Here is a 23,952-nt window from a genome sequence, read left to right as displayed (position 1 = left end):
CATGTCCCTTCCACATGGCGCATACAGAAGATCCCTACTTATCCCCCAGAGAGCCCCCAAATGTCTCATCCAACCCACAGTTCAAAGTCTATTCAGTTCAGATTCAGCTGCTTTTAAGCTGGAGACCTAGGAACCAAGCAAACGCGCCATCTGTCCCCACTTGTCCAACACAGACCGTCAGGGCTCGGACACTTGTGCAGCTGCCGGGCACGGGATGTGACTAGTCCCCAGCAACCCCAGAGCCCAGTGGGCACCTGTGGCCAGGTCCCCACCATGGAGGTGGGGGTACATCTTGGTCAGGCCCCAGTCCGCCCCAGGGCATGGCCCCTCGGTTCCTCGCTCTCCCTGCTCTCAGCCTCCTGCTCTCTCGTCTGGGTGACAAAGACATTGAAGAATACACCCAGACTGGTGGCTCTGCAGTTTTCTCAGCTGCCTATAGGAAGCTGGGAGCCCAGACACCACTGGGCTAGATAGAAGGAGAGATTCCTTCTATCCATATGGCTACACCCAACATAGCAAGTGGTACAAATGAGCTATCAGCTCATGGCTCATTTGTACCTGCCCCCTTCACAGACCCTGCCAATGCTTCCTAAAACCAGGATTTACAGCCAGAGACCGTGGGTTCAAGATGCAGGTCCACTCTTTACGAGCTGTGCAGCCTTCACGGATAACCTCTCTGAGCCAGTTTCCTCATCTGTAAAATGAGGAGAGTTATAGCCCATAGCTCTTAGGATTATTTTGAGGATTAAATGAGGTCCAACGTATACAGTGCCTACAACAGTCTGGCATGTGGTCGACATTTAATGAATGAAAGTTGCTAGCATCATAAAAGGATTATTTATAAAATATAAAGTGCTGTAGAATGTGGAGGGCTACAGTTGTGCTGTTTTACCCAAAGGCAGATCTGAAACAGGCGGGTATGCTATTGAAACTAAGCTCTTATGTGGCTAAAAAACATCCCAGAGATCGTCCTGGTTACTCCACATAGCACCTGAAGGCCTGACCAGTAACCTGCCCCCCTTGTCCCCCTCCCCCTCCCCAGATCATAAGGAAACAGAAGAGCAAAGGCGAACAGCAAATGGAAGAAGAGCCGGAGTGGTCACAGCCCCAGAGCTGCAGTGCGGAGGCAGCTGACCAGGGGACCACAGCGCCCCCAGGAGGCCCCCGAGCTCCCTCCACCCTCTGGGTGAGTCCCCAAGCGGTACTCCCCTCCCCCACCCCACACAGGTGTCCTGCTCAGGCGCAGCTCAGAGCCAACGCTCTGCAGATGTGGGGTCACCACTCCAGACCATCTGTAGTTGACTCGTGTGCCCAGCTGACAGGGTAAAGGTACCTGAAGGGGGGCAGGGTGAGAAACAGGGAAAGTGTGTGTGTGATGGGGTCTGGGAGGGGCCAGAGGGGACCAGGGGAGTAAACACAGACAAGCTTCTGAGGATATGGATTCTGAATTTTAAAATTCATTCTGAAAAGTGTTGTACTACTGGTCCTGTGAAAACAGCTTTATGAGGGCCCCGGGTTTCCTTACAACTTCTACCCCTCGCCTTACTGAACCTGAGCTGGGACAGAGAGAAAATTGCCATGCTGTTTGAGGCACCGAAATGGCCACCTGTGGACATGGGCGGGGAGTCGGGAAGTGGCCCAGCCATTTTGTCCATGACCTTGAAATTAAGCCAAGGGCTGAACCACAAAGCACAGGGCCCTTCCTGTGACCCCACGGTCTGGGCCTGCTCATGTCTATGGTAGAGCCGCCAAGCCTGCAAAATCCTTTACTTGTTGAAGTGGCCCCAGCAGAAGACATGGGGGCTGGGAAGGACGGAGGCTGCGGCCAAGGAGCCGGGCCTTCTGTGCGGAGATTCAGCCCGAAACGCAGGGACTGGTTGGCAGGGCGCGTCTTCTAGCAGTGGCAGGAGCCCACGGTGCTGGCCCGGGGTGAGGGGGGGATGGGGCAGCGCCCAGGTGCCATTTAAAACTGGCAAGTCAGACATGGGAAGAGCAACGCCACGTGTTTACTCCGCTCCTCCTCGGGGTCAGTGGCATTGATCCCTTCCGTGAACAGATTGAAAAACGGGTGGGCACCCCAGCTGTGTGGTAGGCATGCAGTCCCAGAAGCGATGTGCAGGAGCCTCCCCCGCATCAGTCCTCCCCGTGTCCTCACCAGCCACCAGATGCATGGGGGTAACAAGGAGCATCTTTGTGGCTTTATCGGAGATTTAGCTTCATTGATTTATTGGCAGAACCTTCCCTTGTCAACATGCCGTCATCTTATTTTACTGCGCTGTTGTGCCCTTGGCACCGAGGACAGCAAAATAAATAGGAGTCTCGATCCCTGCCCTCCGGGACTGAATAATCTGGTTAGCAAAGCAGGCCAGGGTACGAGTCAGCCCACAGTTGTGGGCGCTTCCCTGAAAGGTTGAGACTGGAAATGGACTTGGGGTTCAGAGGAGGGAGAAGCCCGTGACCTTCAAATAGCTTGTCATTCAGAGGTTTCACGAACCCATTGCTGCTGCTGAGAGTGCAGGCTGCATCCACGGTGTCGCCCTGTTTCTGGGGAGTCCTTCGGAAGCATTTTCTGAAAGAGCCAGATCTGAGGGGCTCTAGGAGGTGTGAATCCCCCCCAGGCTTGGCATATGACCAATATTTCTCTATGTAGACTTTCTGTGCACAGGGAGTTCACACATATTATTTCGTTAGATCCACGTGAGGGCATCCTGCATTCTCCCCATTTTACAGACCAGTAAACTGAGGCCGCCCTAGCCTGAGCCACTGGAAGTAAGTTGAGGGGTGGGGCAGGACCAGAACCCAGGTCTCGTGGCTCCGAGCATTTCCTCCGCTCTGCTCCTGTCTCCTGTGTCATGGGGAAGCTCTTGGATAGGAAATGCCTGTTTTCCCACCAGATGTTCAGGGGGGCTCCTTGTCATGCTTACGGTTCAACCTAGAAACGGTATTCCTGCCACGTCATTGAGGCTGGAGACACTCTGTGTGTCACTGGAGATGTGCGAGAGAGGGCTCTAGAACGAGTCCGAACAGTGGGCACAGCAGTGATTACGGCTGCAGCGGGCCCCCCCTTTCCACAGGAGGACAGCAAAGTGCTTCCTGCACACTCCTTTGTCAAGCACTGGCCGAAAGCAGCTTAAAATAAGCAGCTGTGATGCTTCCCAGGGACACCTCCCACTCAGCCCCTCGCGGGGCTGGAGAGACCCTAGTCCACCTGGGATGCAGTCACGCCAGGGATGCAGGTCAGAGTCGCACGGGATTCCCATTCGCTTTGCTAAAACAAGTCCTCTCAGGGTTTCCTTTTCTCACCAGAAAATCTGTTTTACCAAATGCCTGCCTCCTGCACACCCCAATTGTCACTTTGGCTTCCAGCATCAATGGAGAGAGAGCGGGTGCATTTCTTACTTACTTATCCTGAAGCAAATGGCAGAATATGATTTATTTCTAGATTTTGATATAGAATAAGGCCTAATGGAAGTCCCTCTCCCACTGTAGGCATCGTTGGAATCTCGGGTATACAGTGCTTTGCAAGCTATGTACACCTTCCCTGGGCTTGAATCCGCCTATGTGAGAGGGGGTGGGAGAGATCCTTGAGGCTGTAGTTTGAGAAAAGCCCAGAAAGGCCATTGACACACCCCTCAAATAACACTTTAAGCACCCAGATCATAGGGCCTGGCACCTTACAGAGGGGACAAGATCATCCGCTGGCTCCTACTACTATCCTTAACTTTGATGTTTGATCGAAGAAGTCCCCTCCTGGCCTCTCCCTGTGAGTTCTCCCTACGTTGTGATTTGCAATATGTAAACAGCATATTTTCGTCAACATTATCAGTCAGGGAGACGTGAATGCTTTGTCTTTCTCCACTCAGGCTTGTACTCATGGGAGCTGCCCCAAACAAAGCAGCCTGAATCTAGGCATAAAGAGAAATCCAGTATCCAGCTGGGTCCCTGGCCCAGTCTGCCCTTTTGAGCAGCCAATATCATTAGCCCCCCATTGTCAGTGGCCACGTATGTTCTGGCGATGGGCCAGCTCAGCGCTGGGCATATGGCAACTGTTCCTCAATACAGGGCCATGACCACCTGATAGCAGAACGCTGATTTGTGGGGATTAGTCATGGCCTGGACTTGAACCCTTCCCCTCTGGCTTCCAGGATACCTGTGAAGGAAGGAAACTATATGGATTAACGTCTCAGCAAAACACTGGGATCCACACCCTTGTGAAGGCCATTTGTAGCTCCTGGTTTGGTTTAAAGACAGCCGTGGGATGAGAGCTTTTAAAAAACATTATCTGGAAGGAGAGCCTGTTCCTTACCCAGGGCTCAGTGATAAGAAACCACTGATTCTTGATTAGTTAGCTGTTTAGAAAGGCTCTTTTCTGGCCAGGACAAGCTGGCCAGCCCAGGCCCCTCAGAGGGCCTGCAAGAAAGGACTGGATCCCTCCTGATGCCCCTGACCCACTGCTTGCCCCCATGTCTCATGCCTTCCTCCCTTCGTCCTATCTCTCTTCAGAATTCCATTTGATGCTACACCTGGGTCTTGACCCCTGGACAGACCCCAGCCTGACTTCCCTTGGTCAGGACACAAGCCCTTTCCCTCTGACCAGCACCATGGCAGGGCCAGCCCGGGACCTCAAGAGGTGGTACATCCGGGGGACAAGGGTCATCCTCTCCAATGCTCCATGCAGTGTCTCACCCTTGGGGGCTAAGCCCGTGCTTTCACCCCACCCCTGGCCTGCACTTGGCCCCAGTCCCCTGTGGTGAAAGAGTCTGTGCTAGCACCACATCCCAGAGTTAGGGCCTAAGGGGGACTGACCCTGGCCAAGGCCGCCATATTGCACAACCATTGACCTAGAACCCAGTGTGAGCGGTGTCCCTTGAGTCGTGCAGCATGATGACTGCAGTTCCAGCTGCACATGCGGCCATGTGGGGAAGGGACAGGAGCAGGCACTATGTTTGCCCATCTCATGTTATTTCTTTTACTCCTCATCATAAGGTGCAGATGCGTGTATTATTGGACCCATTTTATAGATGAGAAAACTGAGGCTAAAGCTTTACCATAAGTTGCCTAAGGCCCCACAGCTTGTGATTGGTGGCGCTGGGAGTTGAATACCTTTCTCCTCTTCCAAAACACTTGATCCAGCTTCTTCCTCTATAAAATGAGATCAGCAGACTCAGTGATCTCTCAGGCCTAGGGCTGCACTCTCCAATGCAGTGGCCATAAGACACAAATGACTGTTCAAATTTAAATTAATTAAAATGAAATAAGTTTAAAATCCAGTCTTCCATCACACTGGCCATATTTCAAGTGGTCAGTAGCACTTCTGGCTGGCGGCTACTGTATTAGACAGTGCAGAACATTTCCATCACCCCAGAAAGTTTTACTGCACAGGGTTGGTCTAGAGTTGAGATCAGGAGGAAGTGATAAGCAGAGCATAAATGCAGAAATGTGCCTCGTCACTGGCCAGAGCCTGGACACGAAGCGGCGAGCCAAGTCTTGGTTCTTGGGGACTTCACGGAAGGTGGTCCTCCCATCTTTTGACCAGCTGGTCTCCCCACTGGATGCTCATCTGCCTCATCACCAGAGCCGCACTCCAGGGGTTCTGACTCACAGGGTCTGGAGTCGAGCCTGGGCATCTGTGCACTTGACCCAAATCTGCCCGGGTGAGGCCATCGAGCTGCAGGCTTAAGGATAACCTCTTTCTATCTTGAGGAGAGCTCCCTGACCTCTAGACTGTGGAGGCCGTAACCCTGTGGCCTCCAGGCAATGCCTCCCCCTTTTCCTCTGTTACCCAACAACCTGGACCCCTCTGGCCTAGGGCATAACAATGCAGAAACCCAGAACACTGCAGGCCCTGCTACTTGCGCTTAACTGCGAAACCCAAACACAATCCATCCTCTGCCCTTGGCCAGCCATGTACTTGAGCAGGGAGTTCTCGTCTGTCCTCTTGAAAGAAATTTGAATGTGATCATTCTCTTTTTAATTTCCTCCCTTATTGTGTTGTTCTCCGCCAGAAGGGGCGGGGGAGGTCAGTGCCATCCAGCTTTCAAAGCCTTAAGATGCAATATCCTAAAAGCCTACAGTGCAGGGCTTGTCATTCATTTAATGCCCGTCTCTTTGGGCATGTATATATCCAAAGTTGTCTTCGTAATAACTTGGTGATCCTATTGATAAGAACCATAATGACAGCAGGGGCCAGGCTCTTAGGATGTGTCCGGTGACCAAGAGGCATCTCTCTGTCCCTCCTCTATCCCTCTCTGTTTTTCTCAGCCTTTTCTCTTGTGTTTCTGTCCCTTCTTCCCTCCTATTTGCTCTCTCCTTTGAGTGACTACAGGATAGACCTAAAGTATTTTTCATTATTTATAATTATTGGATTGAATTTAGTATCTATGCCTGACCCTAAAAATACAAAGCAAAGCTTTGTCTCCGTTGACATTCATCCTCTCCCTGTTTTATGGAATAGCCTCCTTGCAAGCAAAGACCATTTTGAAGCCGTGGTCAGTGCCTCAGGGAGCCTGCCCCGTTGGCAGTGCTGATAGTCGCAGCCATCGTAGCGACCGTAGACCGTTCCAGGAGATGTAGGGAGCACGTCATGCTGCTGCCCACACGGCGTAGGCAGCGCCTACGGAGGAGGAAGGTCTCACAGAGGTACCTCACGATCACGCTGTGGGTTTTGCCCAGAGCATCAGAGCTGGCTGGTTCACATGGCAAGTCCTGCTGGGCCAGAGCAGGTTAGCCAGGAGGGCAGCGTTCCCAGGCTCGCGGCGTGGGCTCGGCACAGCATGGAGAAGGCATGGAATCGCAACAGCTTGGGGCCAGACAGACCCCAGCTCAGACCCTGCCTCTGCCCCTGGCCAGCCATGTACTTGAGCAAGTTATTCAACCCCTGCCTCAGTTTCCTCACGTACACTCTACCAGGTTGAGAGAGAGGATGTGTATGTTGCCCTGGCTCAGCAGTAGAGCATAATAAATACTCTAATTTTGACTAACACTCATTGAGTGCTTTTTAGGCACCAGGCATGACACTGATCCTTTTACATGAGGAAACTGAGGTGCAAAAGAGTTGACGTCCCCCCCCCCACACACACACACTGCAAGATCCCACAGAGCAGGAGGAAGAGCTGATATTGACCCACTGCCTACCACACCACCCATTAGTGCCTGAAAAGTTGAGCCTGGTCTGTTTCAAAGCTCAGATCCTCAAGTTCAAGTTCTTCAAGACTTTGCTGTCACATCCTAGACCCACCACTCCCGGCCCTCCCTGTATAGACATGCCGATGCAGCCCTTCCTGATATTATCAGCCCTGCTTCTTCCGTGGGCACTAGGGTGGGTAAGAGAAAGGGAAGGAAAGCAGAGGTTGTGGGTGAGAACGAAAAGAGTGGGCACAAAGGCCCAGCTAGGGTCAGGAGCAAATAATTGACTCAAGTAATCCCATCACTTCCGAGGAGCCCTTGAGATTGAACTGGTGAGTAAACACGTTATCGTGGCGCCATCTGCTGGGAAACATGGTTGTTGCAGTGAATTTGTGGCAAAAAACGAGGTCTGGGTCTCAGAACCTAGTTTTCCACCCTTAGAACCAGTCTCCAGCCTGGTTGGAGACTAGGCCAGCGGTGCCCTGAGACCTATCGAAGCCAGATCTTGGGATCTTTTGTGATCGTCAGGGTATAGTTTTCTTCTAGTGTGAAACAATGCCTTGCCTGAAATCGAATATAAGTCTGGCGCCCCCAACTCCCTCACAAAGAACACAGATTCCATCTTCCGTGTTAGAACCAGAGGGACTTTTCATTTCTTGGTGTTGGTTTTTGTAGACGGGGAGCATTTTTGTCCCATAAAAATGGACCCAAGCTACCTCCTAAAGACACATACAGACAAATATAAAATACCAGGTGACCCACTGTAAAATGAAACATTAAATATCATTTTTCCCTGTTTGTAAACATGTATTCAGTGATTTATAGTGAGAAACTGGCAGATACATTAAAAAAAAAAAAAAAGGAAAGCCAGAGCATAGAAAATGGCTCCATACGGCACCTGGCAATAGATTATCCTCTCCCGAAGGGCCAGACCTCTGTCTAAAGTCCTGTAAATTCAATCACAAGCAGGCGACCAAGGAGCACACCCAAAAGACCATTCCTGCCTTCAAGGAGCTCACAGTCTTTGGAAGAGCTGACAAGTTGTAGTAGGACTGTAACAAAGTATATGGAATTATGTGTGGGATCACATAGAACGGGAGACTTCTTGCCAGACCACATTGGGATGCATGTCAGGGGTATATTCCCTGAGTACCCAGGAGTTTGCCATAGAAGAATTTTTTTCTTCATTTTTTAGTAACTTCACTTGACCGTCAGATTTGATCTCTGTTCCCAGCTGCTCATCATCTGTTAAGGATTTAGCAAAATCATAGATGGCTCCCTGAATACCTATCTCCATGAAACCCTTGGTTTTCAGGACATGAGGGTCAGGGTCCAGGCTTTCTTGCCCTTGGAATAAAGGGAGTGGCACTCAGCTGAAAGCCCTTGATGTGTGTGTGTTAGCTTGGCTGTCCTCCAAATTAGACCTTGCCCTCCATGATGTAAGTGAGGATGATGGTGAGCTTCTTCTTTCTTTCTCTTGCTCTTCAATTTTATCCAAGAAGTTAGTGGAGGGAAAAAAAAATCAGGCACTTCTGAAAACCCATCCTGTAGCCCACCCCAAATCACATTCACCCCACCACAAACGTGCACTAATTCCCAGCTCTGTACCAGTCACTATGCTGCCATTAACAGGCCATTAACTGCCCTCAGTTGCACAGTTTCTTGGCAAAAACCAGATTGTGCAATAGAGTGCAATAAGGCACAAGTAAGCATAGAGGAAGCCCAGGACCCCCAGCCCAACTTGGGGTAGGGCATTTCCCATAAGCCAAGGCTTATGTGAACTGAATGCACAGAGAATCTTACGGAATTGATAAGATGGGGAGAACTTTTCTGCCCCGGGGCCACGTGAACCTGTGAGTGCTGTATGGAAAGGCAGGTCTGGAGGCCCCTCATCGCTCTTCTCTAGTCACAAGGGTGAGAGGCATACTGTGACCCTGGGTACACATCTTAGAGGTTCCATATTTATTCTGCAAACCCATCTTCCTCCTAGATCAGCCTCCTGTCTGTGGGGGGAAGTAGAAACCGTTTGCTATACTCTGTCTGAACCAGAACTCACATGTACCACCCTCTCCAAAAAAAGTGTGCCAGAGGGCCTATATCTGAGGGCTCCTGGGTCCTGGTCTGGCCTGCAGTGATGCGGATGCCAGACCTTGATCCTCAGCTATCTCTGTGTTTTTTCTCAACCTGGTCAACCATCCTTCAGGGTGCCTCGTCTGCTCCCCAAATTCCAGCCATGAGGCTCAGCATTGTCACCCAAACATCCTGACGCTGGTGTTGCTCTTTTTCATTGTCATTCTCATTTTCATTTTTAAAGCTCCCACTTGTTATGCATTTACTGTGCGTTGGGCAAAGGCTAAGTTTCCACACCTCTCAGGGAATTAAGTCATCTGGCTTCTTCCTGTTTGATGAAACTCTTTAATCTCTGAGCTTCAAATTCTTTGTAACATTCGTAACATATATATGTTTGTATGTATGTCGTGACATGTTATGTGTGATACAATTCAAACATGTCTCCTGCCCGTCCTTTGAAATCTCTCCTCCACCACTTCTTAGACAACAGTTTTTTCCCTTCTTTAATTTAGACGCTAAATGGGAATGTGTTGCAATAGGGGTAGGTTTGTGGATGGGCCATACTTGGCTCATGAATCCGTTGTAGCATTGACATTGCGCTGGAACTTCCTGTCTGGGCCACCCTGACTCGGGTTTAGAGGTCTTCCGGGGGAAGATGCTTCCCGTTTTGAGCACAGGTGGCCTAAGACATGTTGCTGGGAGGATGGCTGGATTGAAGGCTGTCAGCAGCCACTCCCCACTATGTCTGTGCCGCTTTCGGGTGGGCCTGGCCAGCTTGCTGTGGCATTAACGGCACCATGGGTGCCGATACGGCGTTATGCACTGATGTGCAGCTTTTTTTTTTTTAAGATTTTATTTATTTGACAGAAAGAGACACAGCGAGAGAGGGAACACAAGCAGGGGGAGTGGGAGAGGGAGAAGCAGGCTTCCCGCCCAGCAGGGAGCCCGATGTGGGGCTCGATTTTAGGACCCTGGGATCATGAGCTGAGCCGAAGGCAGACGCTTAATGACTGAGCCACCCAGGCACCCGTGATTTGCAGCTTTTAAGCCTCAACACGGGAAGAGCCAACACCGTCGAACGTGACTGCTCCACGCTGTGTCATCGACCAGAAAGCAAAAGGCATCCCTCCCGGTGACTGTGCCCCTCAGCCCACCCTCTTCCTCTCTTTTCTCTCCACAGCAATCCCAGTCTTCGTCCTCACTCCGCAGAGAGGATGCCCCGAAGACCCCTTCCCTGGAGGCTGTGTCGAGGCCGCCGAGGGGCCAGGGCCAGCCGCCGCAGGAGGAGGCCACCTTGCGCAGCTGGAGGAGCACCGACAGGCTGGACGAGACAAGTAACGGTTTTTAAGCAGCATCTGCTTGGTCTGTGGGTCCCAGGAGTGCTATTTGGAGGCTTCTTCCCACTCAGCCTCTCCTCCCTCCCTCAGCCCGAGTTGGTGTGGGCCCACTGGGGCAGCTGAGCCACAGGGTCACGAGGCCTCTAGCTCAGCACACACGTATAACGTGGTGGTGTTTTCCACTGTGCAGCCTTCCGGCTGAGACCTGTGGGACAGTGGGGGGCTCCGGGGCCAAGGTGTGAAAATGCCTCGGCTACGTGGCCACCTTTCGGCTTCCAATTCCACGTGGACCAGGAGAACGTGCCTCATGCAGGCCAGAAACGCTAATCCAACCTAGCCAGGGTATTTCAGTGTTCAGAAGGATTTGGGTCCCAGCAAGGCTGGTTTTAAGAGGGTCCTTTTTGAAACCTGACATGGTAGTTAGGGTAATACTCGCTCCTATAACAAACAAACCAAACATTTAGGTGGCTTAACATAATAGTTTAAGTTCTCATCACACACCAGTGCAATGCAATGTCCTGGCTGTGGGAGGCCTTCGGAGGCCCGAGGCTCTGCGGTCCTCCACGGCCTCCGAGCCTTCTGCTGGGTCATTCACATCGGCCAGCAGATGGAGGAAGAGAGAACAGAGAAGTCAGGGCACCTGCTTCCTAACCACCTCAGCAGGGACATGGCCCACACCACTTTCACTCCCAGACCACAGGCAAGAACCAGTCACACAGCCCCCACTTCAATGCAGAGGGTCTGGCAGATGTCCTGGGTGGGCGCATCCCAGCAACACAGCTCTGCCAAGAGACGGGCGGGGCACACGAGTCTTTGATGGACAGCTGTCATCCCCACGGCGCCTGAGGATGGCATGCTGCCCCTTCTGCCCGCTCCTTCTCCTCGAATGTCCCGCCCCTGCATAGAGCACTTGAACTCACCTCTCCAGAGACTCAACATCCACAACGCAGTCCATTATAAACCTGGCAAGTCATGTACTCCTTCACAGTGAGGACACTCAAATTAGCCAAATCGTTTTCCCAAAGTCACACATCCGAAGGCTGTGAGGTGCTTGCCACCACGTGGGTAACAACCAGGGGCCGTGAAGCCCCCTGCTCAGGCCACCTAGGTCTCTTGGGCTCCATGACTGACTGTCTGAGTCAAGATGCTCACTCCACTCTGGCACAGGTCTGTTCTTTCCTCACCTGGCTACACGTAACGGAAGCTAGGCACATTGTTCTCACAAGAAGAAACCACGAAAGGATTCTCAACTCCCATTGTATGTCAGATCTAGAATCCTTTTCTGAACAACAACCACAAAAATTAGCAGCAAAATATTCATCTTAGAAATATGCTCTTAAAGATTGTGCTATCGTTTCTACTCTCTAAGGGAAAAGATTGAACTAACAGCTATTGAAACAAATTCCATTGTTCTCACGGTGCAAAGAACCACAAACCATGCAATGTTTTTAACAGTCATTCCAAAAATTCCCCCAAAAGAGATCATTTCCATGTGAACCTTTTAGTAGAACCCATCGGTAGAATCTGCAGAGATTCTGGGAGCACAGGAAATGTTCCCTATTTATGTATATGGTTTGGGTGTTTGTTTTTGAAGTGCATTTTTCCATTCTAAATAAGCTTTTCTTTCCTTTCTTCCTGCTGCCCAGCGTATCTGTTCATTCATTCATTCATAGTCTTTCTTCCTTTATCTCTCACCAGAGACTGAAAGTTCCCACAGAGAGGGGACTCTAAAATTCCACAGGGCATGTTTATCTTCAATAAACAATAATAACTACCCTTTAAAAATCACTTTACCATGTACAGGGTCCATCTGCAGGCACTATTTTATTCATTCCTCCAACAGCGCTGCTAAGCGTTGCCATCCTCTTGTGTGGCAGATAAGAACCTTGAGGGACAATGAGGGTGAATGACTTGTTCAAGATCCCTCGGTTAATGGGGCCAAACGCAAACATCATGGCTGCAATTTGCAGGCTTTTTCAGCTACTGCATGATAATAAGTATCTCCCCTCCATAAAAACAAATAACACCCCAACAAATAGCCTTTCAAAATTCACACTTACACACTGGTAAGTTTAGAGGAGATTATAAAAACTTCTGGAAAACACTCCATCTCCCAAAATAGTTCCTTGCTGAATTAGGAGCATTCCAAATAAAGTTGGAAAGGGTTTTGATCTTCAAAACATGATTTCTTTTTACCTGATAGTCTGTAAAATAAAGCACCCACATATAATTTATCAGTTGTATATAAACATAAAATTTAGTTCAACAATAGCACACACAGAAAAGATTTAACACTCTTCTCAAACATCCATGCCTCTCTAAGGATGGAGATTTAAAATTACAAAACTATAAAGCACTTGTGTAGAAAACCTCTGTTTTTTCCAAGGAATGCTTGGCCTTGACATGCTAAAATGTCCAGCCAACCCCACAGGTCTTGAGGGGTGTCTAACCTGTTGAGCGGGAAGCAGATCATTCCCAGGGGCATTACCCAGTCTCAGAAGAGCAGAAATGTAGAAGAGAGGAGACCCAGAGGTGGAGGTCATCTTGGGTTAATGGCCCCCGGGCTATTTTCCGCAGTTCTGTTTATGCCCCAGGGGAAATGTTGCTTCCAGAGCATGTTAATTCACAGTTGGGGTCAGCTGGAGGGACACTGTGGGCTGAGTAAACCACAGCAGGTCCACTTTGAGCCTCCGCAGAGCTTACAGCAGTCAATGGCTGTCTCCCCAAACACATTTCCACTTGATAGACCTTGACTGAGCATCTACTCTGTGCACAGCATGTGCTCGGTGCTGGGAAATAGCAATCAGGGGACAGCCCCTTCTCTGCAGTTGCTGACAGGTGGTTGTCCGCGCAGTCACGAAAGAGAAAGAATTTGGACAAAGGAGAGAACGGAAGGGCGCAGGATCCCCAATGGATATTCCCAGAGGACTAAGAGAGTGTGGTAGTGGAGGCCAGGTACAGCTTTGAGCAGCTCCGACCATGCAGCTTGACAACCAGGATTTCACAGGGGTGGGCATTCAGGGAGCCCACTATGCTTTTGCGGAGATGGGAGTTGGTCAACTTCTAGCTTCCTCAGAGGACCATGATGAACTGGGATTGTAAAAGGCAGCAGAGAGGGGCCAGTGGTGGACTGAATCCCTGCCCTCCACATAGCAGGTGTCAAAGGCAGGTGCATGACCAGGACCACGTTTACAACACAGTCACCCCGGGAGCCGGCACAGAGTGGCATTCACGGAAGCTTTCCCGCTGTGGTTTCCTCCCATGGCCCCAGGGCAAGGGGGATGGAGGTAGACAACCAAGAAAATTAACTATAGTATAGATTAAGTCTTCAAAAATGAAAGTTTTTTGGCAAAGCCCAGAGAACAGAGTAGCCTAGCTTCTTAAGGAAAGAAGGCCAAGGATGTGCCCTTGAGAAGCAGTGTGTGAGTTGGGTCTCCGAAGCCCAGCCAGAGAGCTGACTTAGCAACTAAGTATAGGGTCCGGGGAGGGGGGCACACCTCTCGCCTCAGAGTGAACCCTCTCCACAGCCAGGGCTGAGTCCGCTTTGCATTGTGGGAATGTCTCTGTGTACAGACTCTAATAGAAAGATCTGAGGAACTGTGGTTTATTTGGAGGGGAGCTCAGGAAACACAGAGGGGGGGGGACATAAGACAGGGAAGGGAAGGCAAGCAAATGACTCCTTATGGAGCTGGACTGGAGCTCATCCCCACTGGGGAACAGTAAGGACCAGGGTAGAACACTCTGCTGGGCAGCAGGCAAGGGAGTGGGGGTACTAATCCACCAACTTCCCCTGCCACTGGTTGAGGGCTGCTCCCGGAGGCTGTGATGGCCCCTCACCCCTGGGGCAGCCAAGCAGCCTTCGGTAACCAGAGCCCACCTCAGGCCAAGAATCCCAAGTGCTGGGAGTTGGAAGCCCAAAGGGTGTACGCCGAAGCCATCCACAGCGCCTGCTACAGGGGAAATCAAAATCACCACTTACTGGCCATTAGTAGCCTCTCGGAGAGAGAGCCTGCATATTTCTGGAGAAACCCAGGTGGCCTCTTTGGTCCCTGAGTTCAGCACCACCTGACCCACGAGATTGGGACATGGCATTGGGAAAATGCAGGCAACATAGAAACCCCTTTCCCCAGAAGACCAACCATTACCCCTACAACAGACAGAGCCCGTTACATGTAAATGGTAATAACACCTTCATTAGGCTCTCTTCTGAATGTTTCCACGGCCGATGAAAGCAGGGTTGTGTGGTACGCAATAGTAACTACAGGATCGGTAGATACATATACCTATGTATGGAGTATGGAGTACATGGTGCTGATCTGTAGTCAGGGGGAAATAATAGTAGAAGCCAACTCAACAGGCAGAAGATAGGCAGGCTGAGGGCTAGCAGACAGGATGATCGAGGCTTTACGTATGTTGACTTATAAAAATACTCTGACGGCCACGGAGGGTCACACTGTCCCCACCTTTAGGTCAGGAAATGGGCTCAGAGGTGCTCTTTGACCAAGGTCCCCTGCCAGGAATCACAACCGCTGGGGCTCAGCCCTGGATCCACCTGAATCCAAAGTTCTTGTTCTTCTCCCTGCCCTGAAGCAGCCCAGGGATGGGTAAGGGGGAAAGCGCTATTAAGAACTCGTCTCCCGCTCTGAGCAGGCACATGTAACACACTTGATGGGTGTCACCTCATTTAATCCCCACACGGAGCCAGGGAGGGCTTAGCTGTGCCCCTCTCACCAATGAGAGTACCAAGGCTGAGAAGCTCCCAGAGCTTTCCACCCGGGCCCCTGACTCCACAGCCTCTGCTCTTCCCTCTGCACCCACTGGCCTCGGGACAGAGCGGGCTGGAGAGGTCACTGAGACCCAGCCCCTGCCAGAGGGACCTTGTCATCCTCGGGAGGAGGGCGCAGCCATGTGCACGATCAGCCAGAACCCAGACTGGGTCATGGAATGAGCCGGACAGGCTGTCACAGCAGGGGGACTCAGGGAAGGAGGAGGCCACATCTGGGCAGGGAGGCAAGCAAGTGCTCTAGGAAAAGCGGAACCAAGCCGATGAGGTCTCTGAGAGGTCACTGGAGCTTTGCCATGTGGAGACGGTGGTGGGGACAGACCCCAAGGATACAGGGAGCAGCCAGGGAAAGGCAGGACCCAGGCCCTCAGGTCCTCAGGCTTCCAGGAAGACGATGCTTAAATCAGCCCCCACTGGGCCCAGAATCCCCCTGGAGGAGAAGAAGCCCCACCTTCTGACTTGACAAAAGGGAACGCGGATGTCCCGCCAGCCTGGGCTGCAGTCAGCTTAAGTGCCACTGGGTCTCTGAGCTGAAAATGTGTTCAACCAGCATCTGAGTTACCTGAAGGCTGTGGTTCTTCAGCAGTCCTGGCAAGTACAATGCTCTATGGACAACACTGTGAAACACCGATAACTTTAATTTCATTACACGAAACAGTACTCACTTAGTTGGTAGGAAATCTGTGTTTGAAATGGCATCTGTCAGGACGCAACCTCAGTGTCCCAGCACAGCAGAGCTGGGGAGTCCTCAAGCCCAGAAGCTGGTGTCCACACACAAGTGGGTCTCCTCCAGAGCCCCACGGTCCTCATTGCCCAATCCCCAGGGAGTCCTGTAATGTTCCTAATACAGGAACACGGCTTCTGTTGGCAGCTGCTGTGCCCCAGGCCAGGGGACTGTGCCAGGTACTCGGGGCTGAGGAGCACCGTGCCGTCCTACTCACGGCCCAGGCACACTCTCCTGCTTGGCTTCCACAAAAATAAGACAAAGCAACTTTCACCCCCTGGCATGCAGATCAACCCTTGGGGCCCCAGCCACCCGCCATCACAGCTGCTCTGGACAAAACTGAGCCCAACATAGGCCATCCCAGACCATGACCCCACACTGAGAACCACTCCAGCCTGCCCTTGATCAGTGCCTTGATTGGCTTCCACAGCACAATCTATAAGCCAGAGCTGTCCTGGCTTTGGATGGAGATGCACCTCATCCCTGCTTCACCAGTTATGGGCTCTGTGACATTCGACAAGTTACTGACTTCGCTCACCTTTGTGTCCCCATCTGTCAAATAAGATTGGAACTACCAACCTCTTTCTCCCTCACGTCCTTTCCAGAATGAGGCATGTGCCTTGAGTTGAAAATAAACTTATGTGCTGAGCAGGAATAAACACTGTCACTCGCCCGCCACTCACACAGAACGCTTCTGGGACCAGATGTGTGGGGTTTTTCCATACCCACCAATTCTCTGACATCAGCCGGGTACCCTCCAGTTCTGTGCTGACCCTTTCTCCCTGCAGTTAGCTCCCAATCCCACGGTCAAGGGCTCAGGACTACCTGGCTCATGTCCCTGGTCATCACTTTGACTCCGGACCAACCTGCTCTACATGACCCCCTCCTCAGGCTCAGTAATTTTCTGGAGCAGCTCAGCTCACAGAACTCAGGGAAACACTTATGTTCACCAGTTTATTATATAACAGAGGATACAGATGAACAGCCAGAGGAAGAGGTTCACGGGGTGAGGCCCTGGAGGGTCCTGAGCACCGAGGAGCTGGGGTGCCTCTCTAGGCACGTGGATATGCCAGCCAGGACTTTGGGGACATTTATGGAGCCTTCATCACATAGCCACAGTCAATTATTAACTCATTTTCCAGCCCTTCTTCCTTCTCCAGAGGATGGGGGTGGAGCTCAAAGTTCTAAATTTCTAATCATGGCTTGGTCTTTCTGGTGGCCAGTCCCGTCCTGAAGCCACCCAGAGCCGCCTCCTTAGATGTAAAGATGCTCCCACCACCCAGGAAATTACAAGGGATTTAATTTAGGAGCCCTGTGTAATGAAATGGGGTCAAAGACCAAATATTAGCAGGACCTGGGGGCAGAATCCGGTGTGTATGTGTGTGCATGTGCGTGTGCGTGTGTGTGTGTGTGTGTGTGTGTGTGTGTACACATATATCTTATTTCACCCTGCCATCCCACAAGGCCATTGTGGGTGAGATCTGTAGAAGTGCCAAGGACAGAATGTGTTAACCTTGAGGGAGGCCAGGGCAGGTGATAGAGTCATCTCCCATCCAACCAGAGAAAACCATGGCCCAAGGGCAAAGAGCCAGACCAGGGCTGCCAACAGTAGTGCTCCCCACCCTTCTCCACCCCAGCCAGCCTAGGGCAGGAGAGGGACCATTCTGAGGTCGAGGTGACCCTCTACCCAAGCAGAGGTGCACTGGGAGCCCAATCTCTGAGTATCTCCTCATGTCTGAAGCCCTGGGGCCTGCAAGGCCTCAAGGGACTTCTTGGGGACCTTCAATTCTGCCTCCTAAAGAAGTGCCCTTTTGGACTTCCCAGAGTCAGCTGCTTCCCAGGACCCCAAGCCAGTGGTGGGGAAGACGCAGATGGCAGCCTCACCTTGCTGTCAGATGATAACAGCCCTGTCTGGTTTCTCCCTCCCCCCCCCCCCCCACAGACTTGGCCGAGGTTTTGCAGAGCCCCGACGGGAACTGGGTGGCCCTGAAGGATGGTACTCTGTCGCACACCTGCCTGCTGACCAAACCTAAGAGTGGCACGTTCCAGGCCCTGGAGGCAGCCTCCAGCATGGCCTCTGCCTACAACGAGATGGGCTCTGACAGTGAGGAGGACTTTGACTGGAGCGAGGCCTTGAGCACACTGTGCCCACGGCCCCAAGGCCGGCCCAGGAACCCCCAGCCTCAGCCCACACAGGCCCAGGGCTCAGACCAAGACCCCTCAGCCACCAACTCCGGGCTCTCCCCGAACCCCGAGGCCATGTGCTCCGACTCGGAGACTTCCTCTGCAGGCTCTTCCCGGGAAGTTGGGCGCCGGGCCAGACTGTCCTGGTTGCAGAGGAAGGCCCCCAGGGACCCCACAGCAGAGAAGAAGCGCCTGCAGGGAGAGCTGGATGTGAACTTCAACCCCCAGGCAGCCAGCAGGGAGACCTCAGACAGCAGCGAGCCTGAGGAGGCCCCCCACGCTGCAGACCGGAAGGCCAGGAGGTGGGGAAGGGCCCGCATGGGCTCAGAGGAGCCAAGCGAGGAATTGTCTTCTCCCAACGCCGGTTCCCAGGGGCTGGACATACATCAGGTAATCAGACTGGTGCACACTTTTCAGCAGGACGTGCCCTCCTCCAAGCGTGAGTGGTGTGGAAAGGTTTTGAAATCACAGACCCAGATTCTCATCTTGGTTTGCTGCTAAGTAGCTGAGTGGCCTAACAGCTCACATCCCCTCTCTAGGGCTCCATGATCTCCTCTCTGGAGACGAGAGCTGCTTACGGTTCCAAGTGGGTTTGCGATGTGGCCCCCAGGACAGCAACCGTAGCACCGCCAGGGAACAAGTTAGAAATACACATGCTCAGGCCCTGCCTGCTCAGAAACTCTGGGGATGGGGTCCGGGCATGTGTGGTCACCAGCTGTCCTAGGGATTCTGCTGTCCTAAAGCTGGAGGGCCACTGGCTCAGGGTTAAGGGTATGGGGTCTAGAGTCAGGCTGCCTGGCTTCAAATCCAGCTGTGTGACCTGGGCAAGGGCTCAGTTTCTTCATCTGTAAATGTAGATACTATTACAACCCCCTTCAAGAATGATGCAATGAGTGAATAAGACAATGTTTAGAATGAACTAAGCTCTGTCCTAGACACAGTAAATGTTATTTCAATATGAAAACTCGGGGCACAGTTTACTCACATTCTGTGATTTTTTTCAGCCACCTCCCACCCCCTCTCAGAATCCTCAGTGGCTCTGCCCACATGGATTAGTTCAGGAACCTCCTTTGAGATTGTGATAAAAGCTATGGGCTCTCTCCATAGAAAAATGCACCCGTACACACACACACACACACACACACACACACACCCTCTCTCTCTCCCTCTCTCTCTCTCTCACACACACACACACATACATGCACGTGCACTCACACACCATTTGCTTTGAATGACCTTATAGAAGCAATGGATTGCTTTTGAAACTGAGAGTCTAATGGAAGATCTAGTTAGGTTGCCTCTGCCTTCTGTAGGCTCACATTGCTGTCAACTTGACTTTTCACACTCCTGGAGAAACCACAGCCACTTCTGGAACCCCACTGCATCTCCAGTAGTACTCAGCCACCGTGCCCTGCATTCTTAGTTTGGGTCTCACCGAAAGCAGGCTCCGAGTTAAGGATTTGGATGTAGGTTTTAGGTGGGAGGAGAGCCCAGGAACCCCAAGAGTGAGCCAGGGCAGTGAGAGAGGCCTATTAAGGTAGGCTATACACAGCCGGGGCTCCATCCCACCAGGGACCCACAGAGAACCACATGGGACACACCCCCCACCCGAGGACAGGAGCATTCATCCACAGTCTCCCATCTGCCTTTGGTACAGAGTGGCCCCACCCAGGGGAGCATCAACTCCACGCACAACCCGTTTGCAATGGTGCCTGAGAAATCCTTCAGGCAAAGAAGGGAGAGACCCAGGTCTGCGGTGGTAAATGATCAGTGAGCCAGAAACTGTCCCCCATGGCTGCAGGCAGGTCGGGTAGCTCTAAGGGATACAGGCGGGGACATCACCAGCGTCTGCCACAATGCCCATCTATGAATGCATCAGCCAGATCCCTGATCACAACGTCCCCGTGAACATAGCTGTGGGCTCGGAAGCCCTCAGGTCACAGAATCGGGCATCAGTCCTGCCTGAGCTGCTAATATGTTGCCTAGAAAACATCCTTTCTTTGGTCCAAGGTCTCGTGTTTTCCTCTGTAAAAGCAGAGCATTACAAATCTGCCATGTGGGACTGTTGTGATCCTACAGTAGAAATATAAACTTCTGCTCAGTGATGACTCCTTGTTTATCTAGCTCAAGTGGAGACTGTTTTGCAGACTTTGGGTCACTTGCCCGAAAGGATATCCTTGAGGGTTGTCTGCATGACTCATTTGCCATGTATCCCCAACAACTGGCTGCGTGAAACTTCCTGTTTATTGTGAGGTGGCTTGAAAGTTGTCTTCTGGTGGTCATCTTGCAAGGCCTTGATAGAAGACGGGGCCAGCCAAAAAGCTCTAGGACCAGTGTGTTGCTTCTGTCCCCCGGCAGTGTCCTCTCCTCCCCGCTAGGTGGTAGTGGTGCTGCGCTAACTTGGGCCCTCCTTGCTCTCCCGAGAAGGCAGTTAGTCTTCTCAAAGAAAAAAAAAATATATATATACACACACGCATGCATATAATACAAAATACATATACATATGTATTTTATATGGTTAGATATATTTCATGAGGTTAGATCTTATATATGTGTACATACACATACAGGGATGTATATGTGTTTTTAACTGCCTATTTTTTAATTATGTAAATAAATGAATATCATGTAAAAAAAATTGTGAACATACAGATACAGTCCCCCCCACCACAACCTAAATCCCCGCCATCTCCCCCAAAATAACTGGAGTTGTATGTATTTGTGCACTCACGTATGTATAAGTACATTCAGAAACACAGTTCTGTATTTTAGCAGAATTGGCCTCTTACTCTCCACACTGTCCTGCTTGCTATCAACAGTTAATGATAGAAATGTCAGCGCACATGTCCCCGCAGTGCCTGTCAAAGATTGCCTCTCGGTGACCCCCGCAGGGAGCACGGGAGTGGGAGCCGTCCGTCCAGGGTGCAAGCAGTAAGGGTGCATGTCTTGTAGAGAATTTTAAAACAGTAATAAGTCCAATAAAAGTCAGTCTTTTTATTATCACCTTGCACCACACAGGGACAATTCTGAGCACTGTAACTTACAGTTAGCCCTTTAGTTCCTCTGTTCTTTGCTTTTCTGGATGATATGTGGTAAGATCTAACCTTATTTTTTCAAATTAAGCATTTGTCACCAAATTGTTAGGAAATAATTCATGTTTTATTTGCTGGCTTCAGATGCCCCCTTTAATAGATATTGACCTTCTTGTATTTCATGAGTCTGGTCGCCTTATGCTCTCTGTTTTGTTCCATGGATGCAGAAGTCCCATTTGTGTACAAATACAACTTTATTTCAATTATAATAACTTCGTAACATACTTTGATATCCAGTAGATGGTCTTCCCTTCACAGTTGTTTTTTGTTGATGATATTTTATAAAGTGTCTTAACTTTTCTCAATCCTTTACTCATACAAATGACTTTTTACAATCTTCTCTTCAACTTGAAAAAAAAATTAAGTTTTGATCAGATTGCTTCAAATGCATTTATCTATTTGGGAAAAATCTATGTCTTTATAATAGTGAGGCTCCCCATCCAGTGGTGTCATACTTGTCTCCACTTATTTACTTTCACTCAAGTTGTAGCGATTTTTTTCAGACCTCTCCTACTTTTGTTGTTCAGAGGTTTTTCAGTATGTTATACATTTTGTTGACATTGTGGATGAGATCTCTTTTATCTATTACACGTGCTGATTCGTTTCTGATAGTGTATAGATCACTATTGATTTTATGTTTATATTTTATAACTTAGCACCTAATAGATTCTTAGTCCTAATAGTCTTTCACATGATTCTCTTAGCTATTCTAGGTAGATCCTCATCTTGTCCACACAGAGGACATTTTTACAGTTTTTCCCATGATTTACACTGATTTCTCTTGCTCGTCTTCCGGCCCTGACGACAATCTGTGCTACACCCCGAAGCGGTAGTGACATTGGCACTCGGTCTGTGTCCTGCTGCTGTCCTTAGGCACCTGCTTGCAGTGTTACATGATTAAGTATGTTGCCTCTTCTACATTTAGTAGATACTCTCAAAACAAAGATGCATTTGCCTATTCCTGGCTTCCTAAACACTTTAAAGCAGGAATGTGAGTTTTATCAACTGCTTTATGCCATCTCTTGAGATGATCCTATAGTTTTTCTTCTGTTAATGTTTATAAATCACATTAATAGATTGCTTACTTCTGAAACATCTTTTCATTTGTTGCATAAATCACATTGGGTCCTGACTCCTTTCTGTAAAAACTGGTTTCTATTTGCAGGTTTCCATGTTCATGCCATCTTGTTTGGCTTTGCTATCAGGTTATACTAATGACTTGGCAAGGATTTTCTAGTTTTTACTATTTTCTAGAACACTTTATATGACATGATAATTTTCTGAAAGTTTGGAAGAATTCACCGATAAAGCTATCCAGGTCTGCCCCTCCTGAGAGGCAGTTTTAGAAGTGAATTTTGTATGTTAGGATATGTAGAAAACATATATATTAGAAAATATTAAAAAACAGGAAAGTAAAAGGAAAATATTACTTAATATAAAAACAAAACAAAAAAAAAACTGTAATGGGCACCTGGGTGGCTCAGTCGTTAAGCTTCTGCCTTAGGCTCAGGTCATGGTCTCAGGGTCCTGGGACCGAGTCCCACATCGGGCTCCCTGCTCGGTGGGAAGCCTTCTTCTCCCTCTCCCACTCCCCCTGCTGTGTTCCTGCTCTTGCTGTGTCTCTCTCTGTCAAATAAGTAAATGAGATCTTTTTTTAAAAGAATTAAATAAATAAATAAATAAAACTGTTGAGATTAATAAAATGAAAAGCTGGCTCAGGTAGATAGATGATAGATAGATAGATAGATAGATAGATAGATAGATAGATAGATAGATTCATTATATATAGATAATGTACATGTATATATAATGAATTTCCCCTCAAATACAGTTTTGTTTGCATCCCACAGGCTTTGATATGTAGTGTGCCCATCGTCAAACTTTTCTAAGTAAATTATCACTTCCAATGTGATCCTCATTTTAATCAAAATTAAGAGGTAATTAGAAGAGCGGATAGTTTTTTGGCTTCTTTTGCTTTGTTATTGTCTCTAATTTTTAGTCCTCATGGCATTGTGAGCAATAAATATGGCTTATATGGTTTTGCTGTTGGGAATCTGTTGGGATTTCCTTTGTGACCCAATACGTGGCCAGTTTTTGTGACTATTACATAGGTGTGTTTGAAAAGAACACATATTCTCTGTTTGTTGAGAACAGACTCCATGTACACATTGTTCTGGACGTCAGCAAGACAGACAAGGTCCTGCCTCAGAAGCTCATGTTCCCCTGCCTTCATGTCTGCCAGGCTTCACTTCCCTAACTTCCCTACTCTTTTCTACTGTTGTTTTCATGCTTCTGTGGTTTTCTTACTTTCTGTCCCTTCGGAGTCGGGCGAGTCCCTAGGCGGCAAACCAGTGCATGCTGGCAGCTCCACTCCCTGCTGGATCAGCTAATCAGCCCCGATTAGCATGTAGAGCCAGTTGAGGGCAGAAGTCCTGACCTGCATTCTCTAACTGCATCCCCAGCCTCAAATCTCACCTCACATGTAACTCTGCACGTGGAGTCACTCTGGAATCTGTTACCATAGACTGCCAAATGCGTTCTCTGACCTCCAGAACCCCAACCCTGATGTCTCCTGGTGGGATGACATCTGTGGGTCAGAATCACTTTCCCTCCAAAGCCCTGCACCCGATATTTTAC

General features: G+C 49.9%; 1 protein-coding gene across 3 annotated transcripts in view; it reads left to right on the top strand.

Moving 5' to 3' along the window:
• MYRIP (myosin VIIA and Rab interacting protein) overlaps positions 1–23,952 on the top strand; it is a 343,082-nt gene that overhangs the window by 265,933 nt on the left and 53,197 nt on the right. For all 3 annotated transcript variants that reach the window (XM_028107182.1, XM_028107181.1, XM_028107183.1), the window contains 3 exons: positions 1,043–1,186; positions 10,376–10,529; positions 17,982–18,613. In XM_028107182.1, the coding sequence (XP_027962983.1) occupies positions 1,043–1,186; positions 10,376–10,529; positions 17,982–18,613 (930 nt within the window). The remainder of the gene's footprint in view (positions 1–1,042; positions 1,187–10,375; positions 10,530–17,981; positions 18,614–23,952) is intronic.

The sequence above is a fragment of the Eumetopias jubatus genome, unplaced genomic scaffold (genome assembly GCF_037043125.1).
Source record: "Eumetopias jubatus isolate StellerSeaLion01/CBP00866 unplaced genomic scaffold, mEumJub1_p1.0 scaffold_1, whole genome shotgun sequence".
Lineage (NCBI taxonomy): Eukaryota > Metazoa > Chordata > Mammalia > Carnivora > Otariidae > Eumetopias > Eumetopias jubatus.
This window is presented reverse-complemented; position numbering and strand designations above follow the sequence as displayed.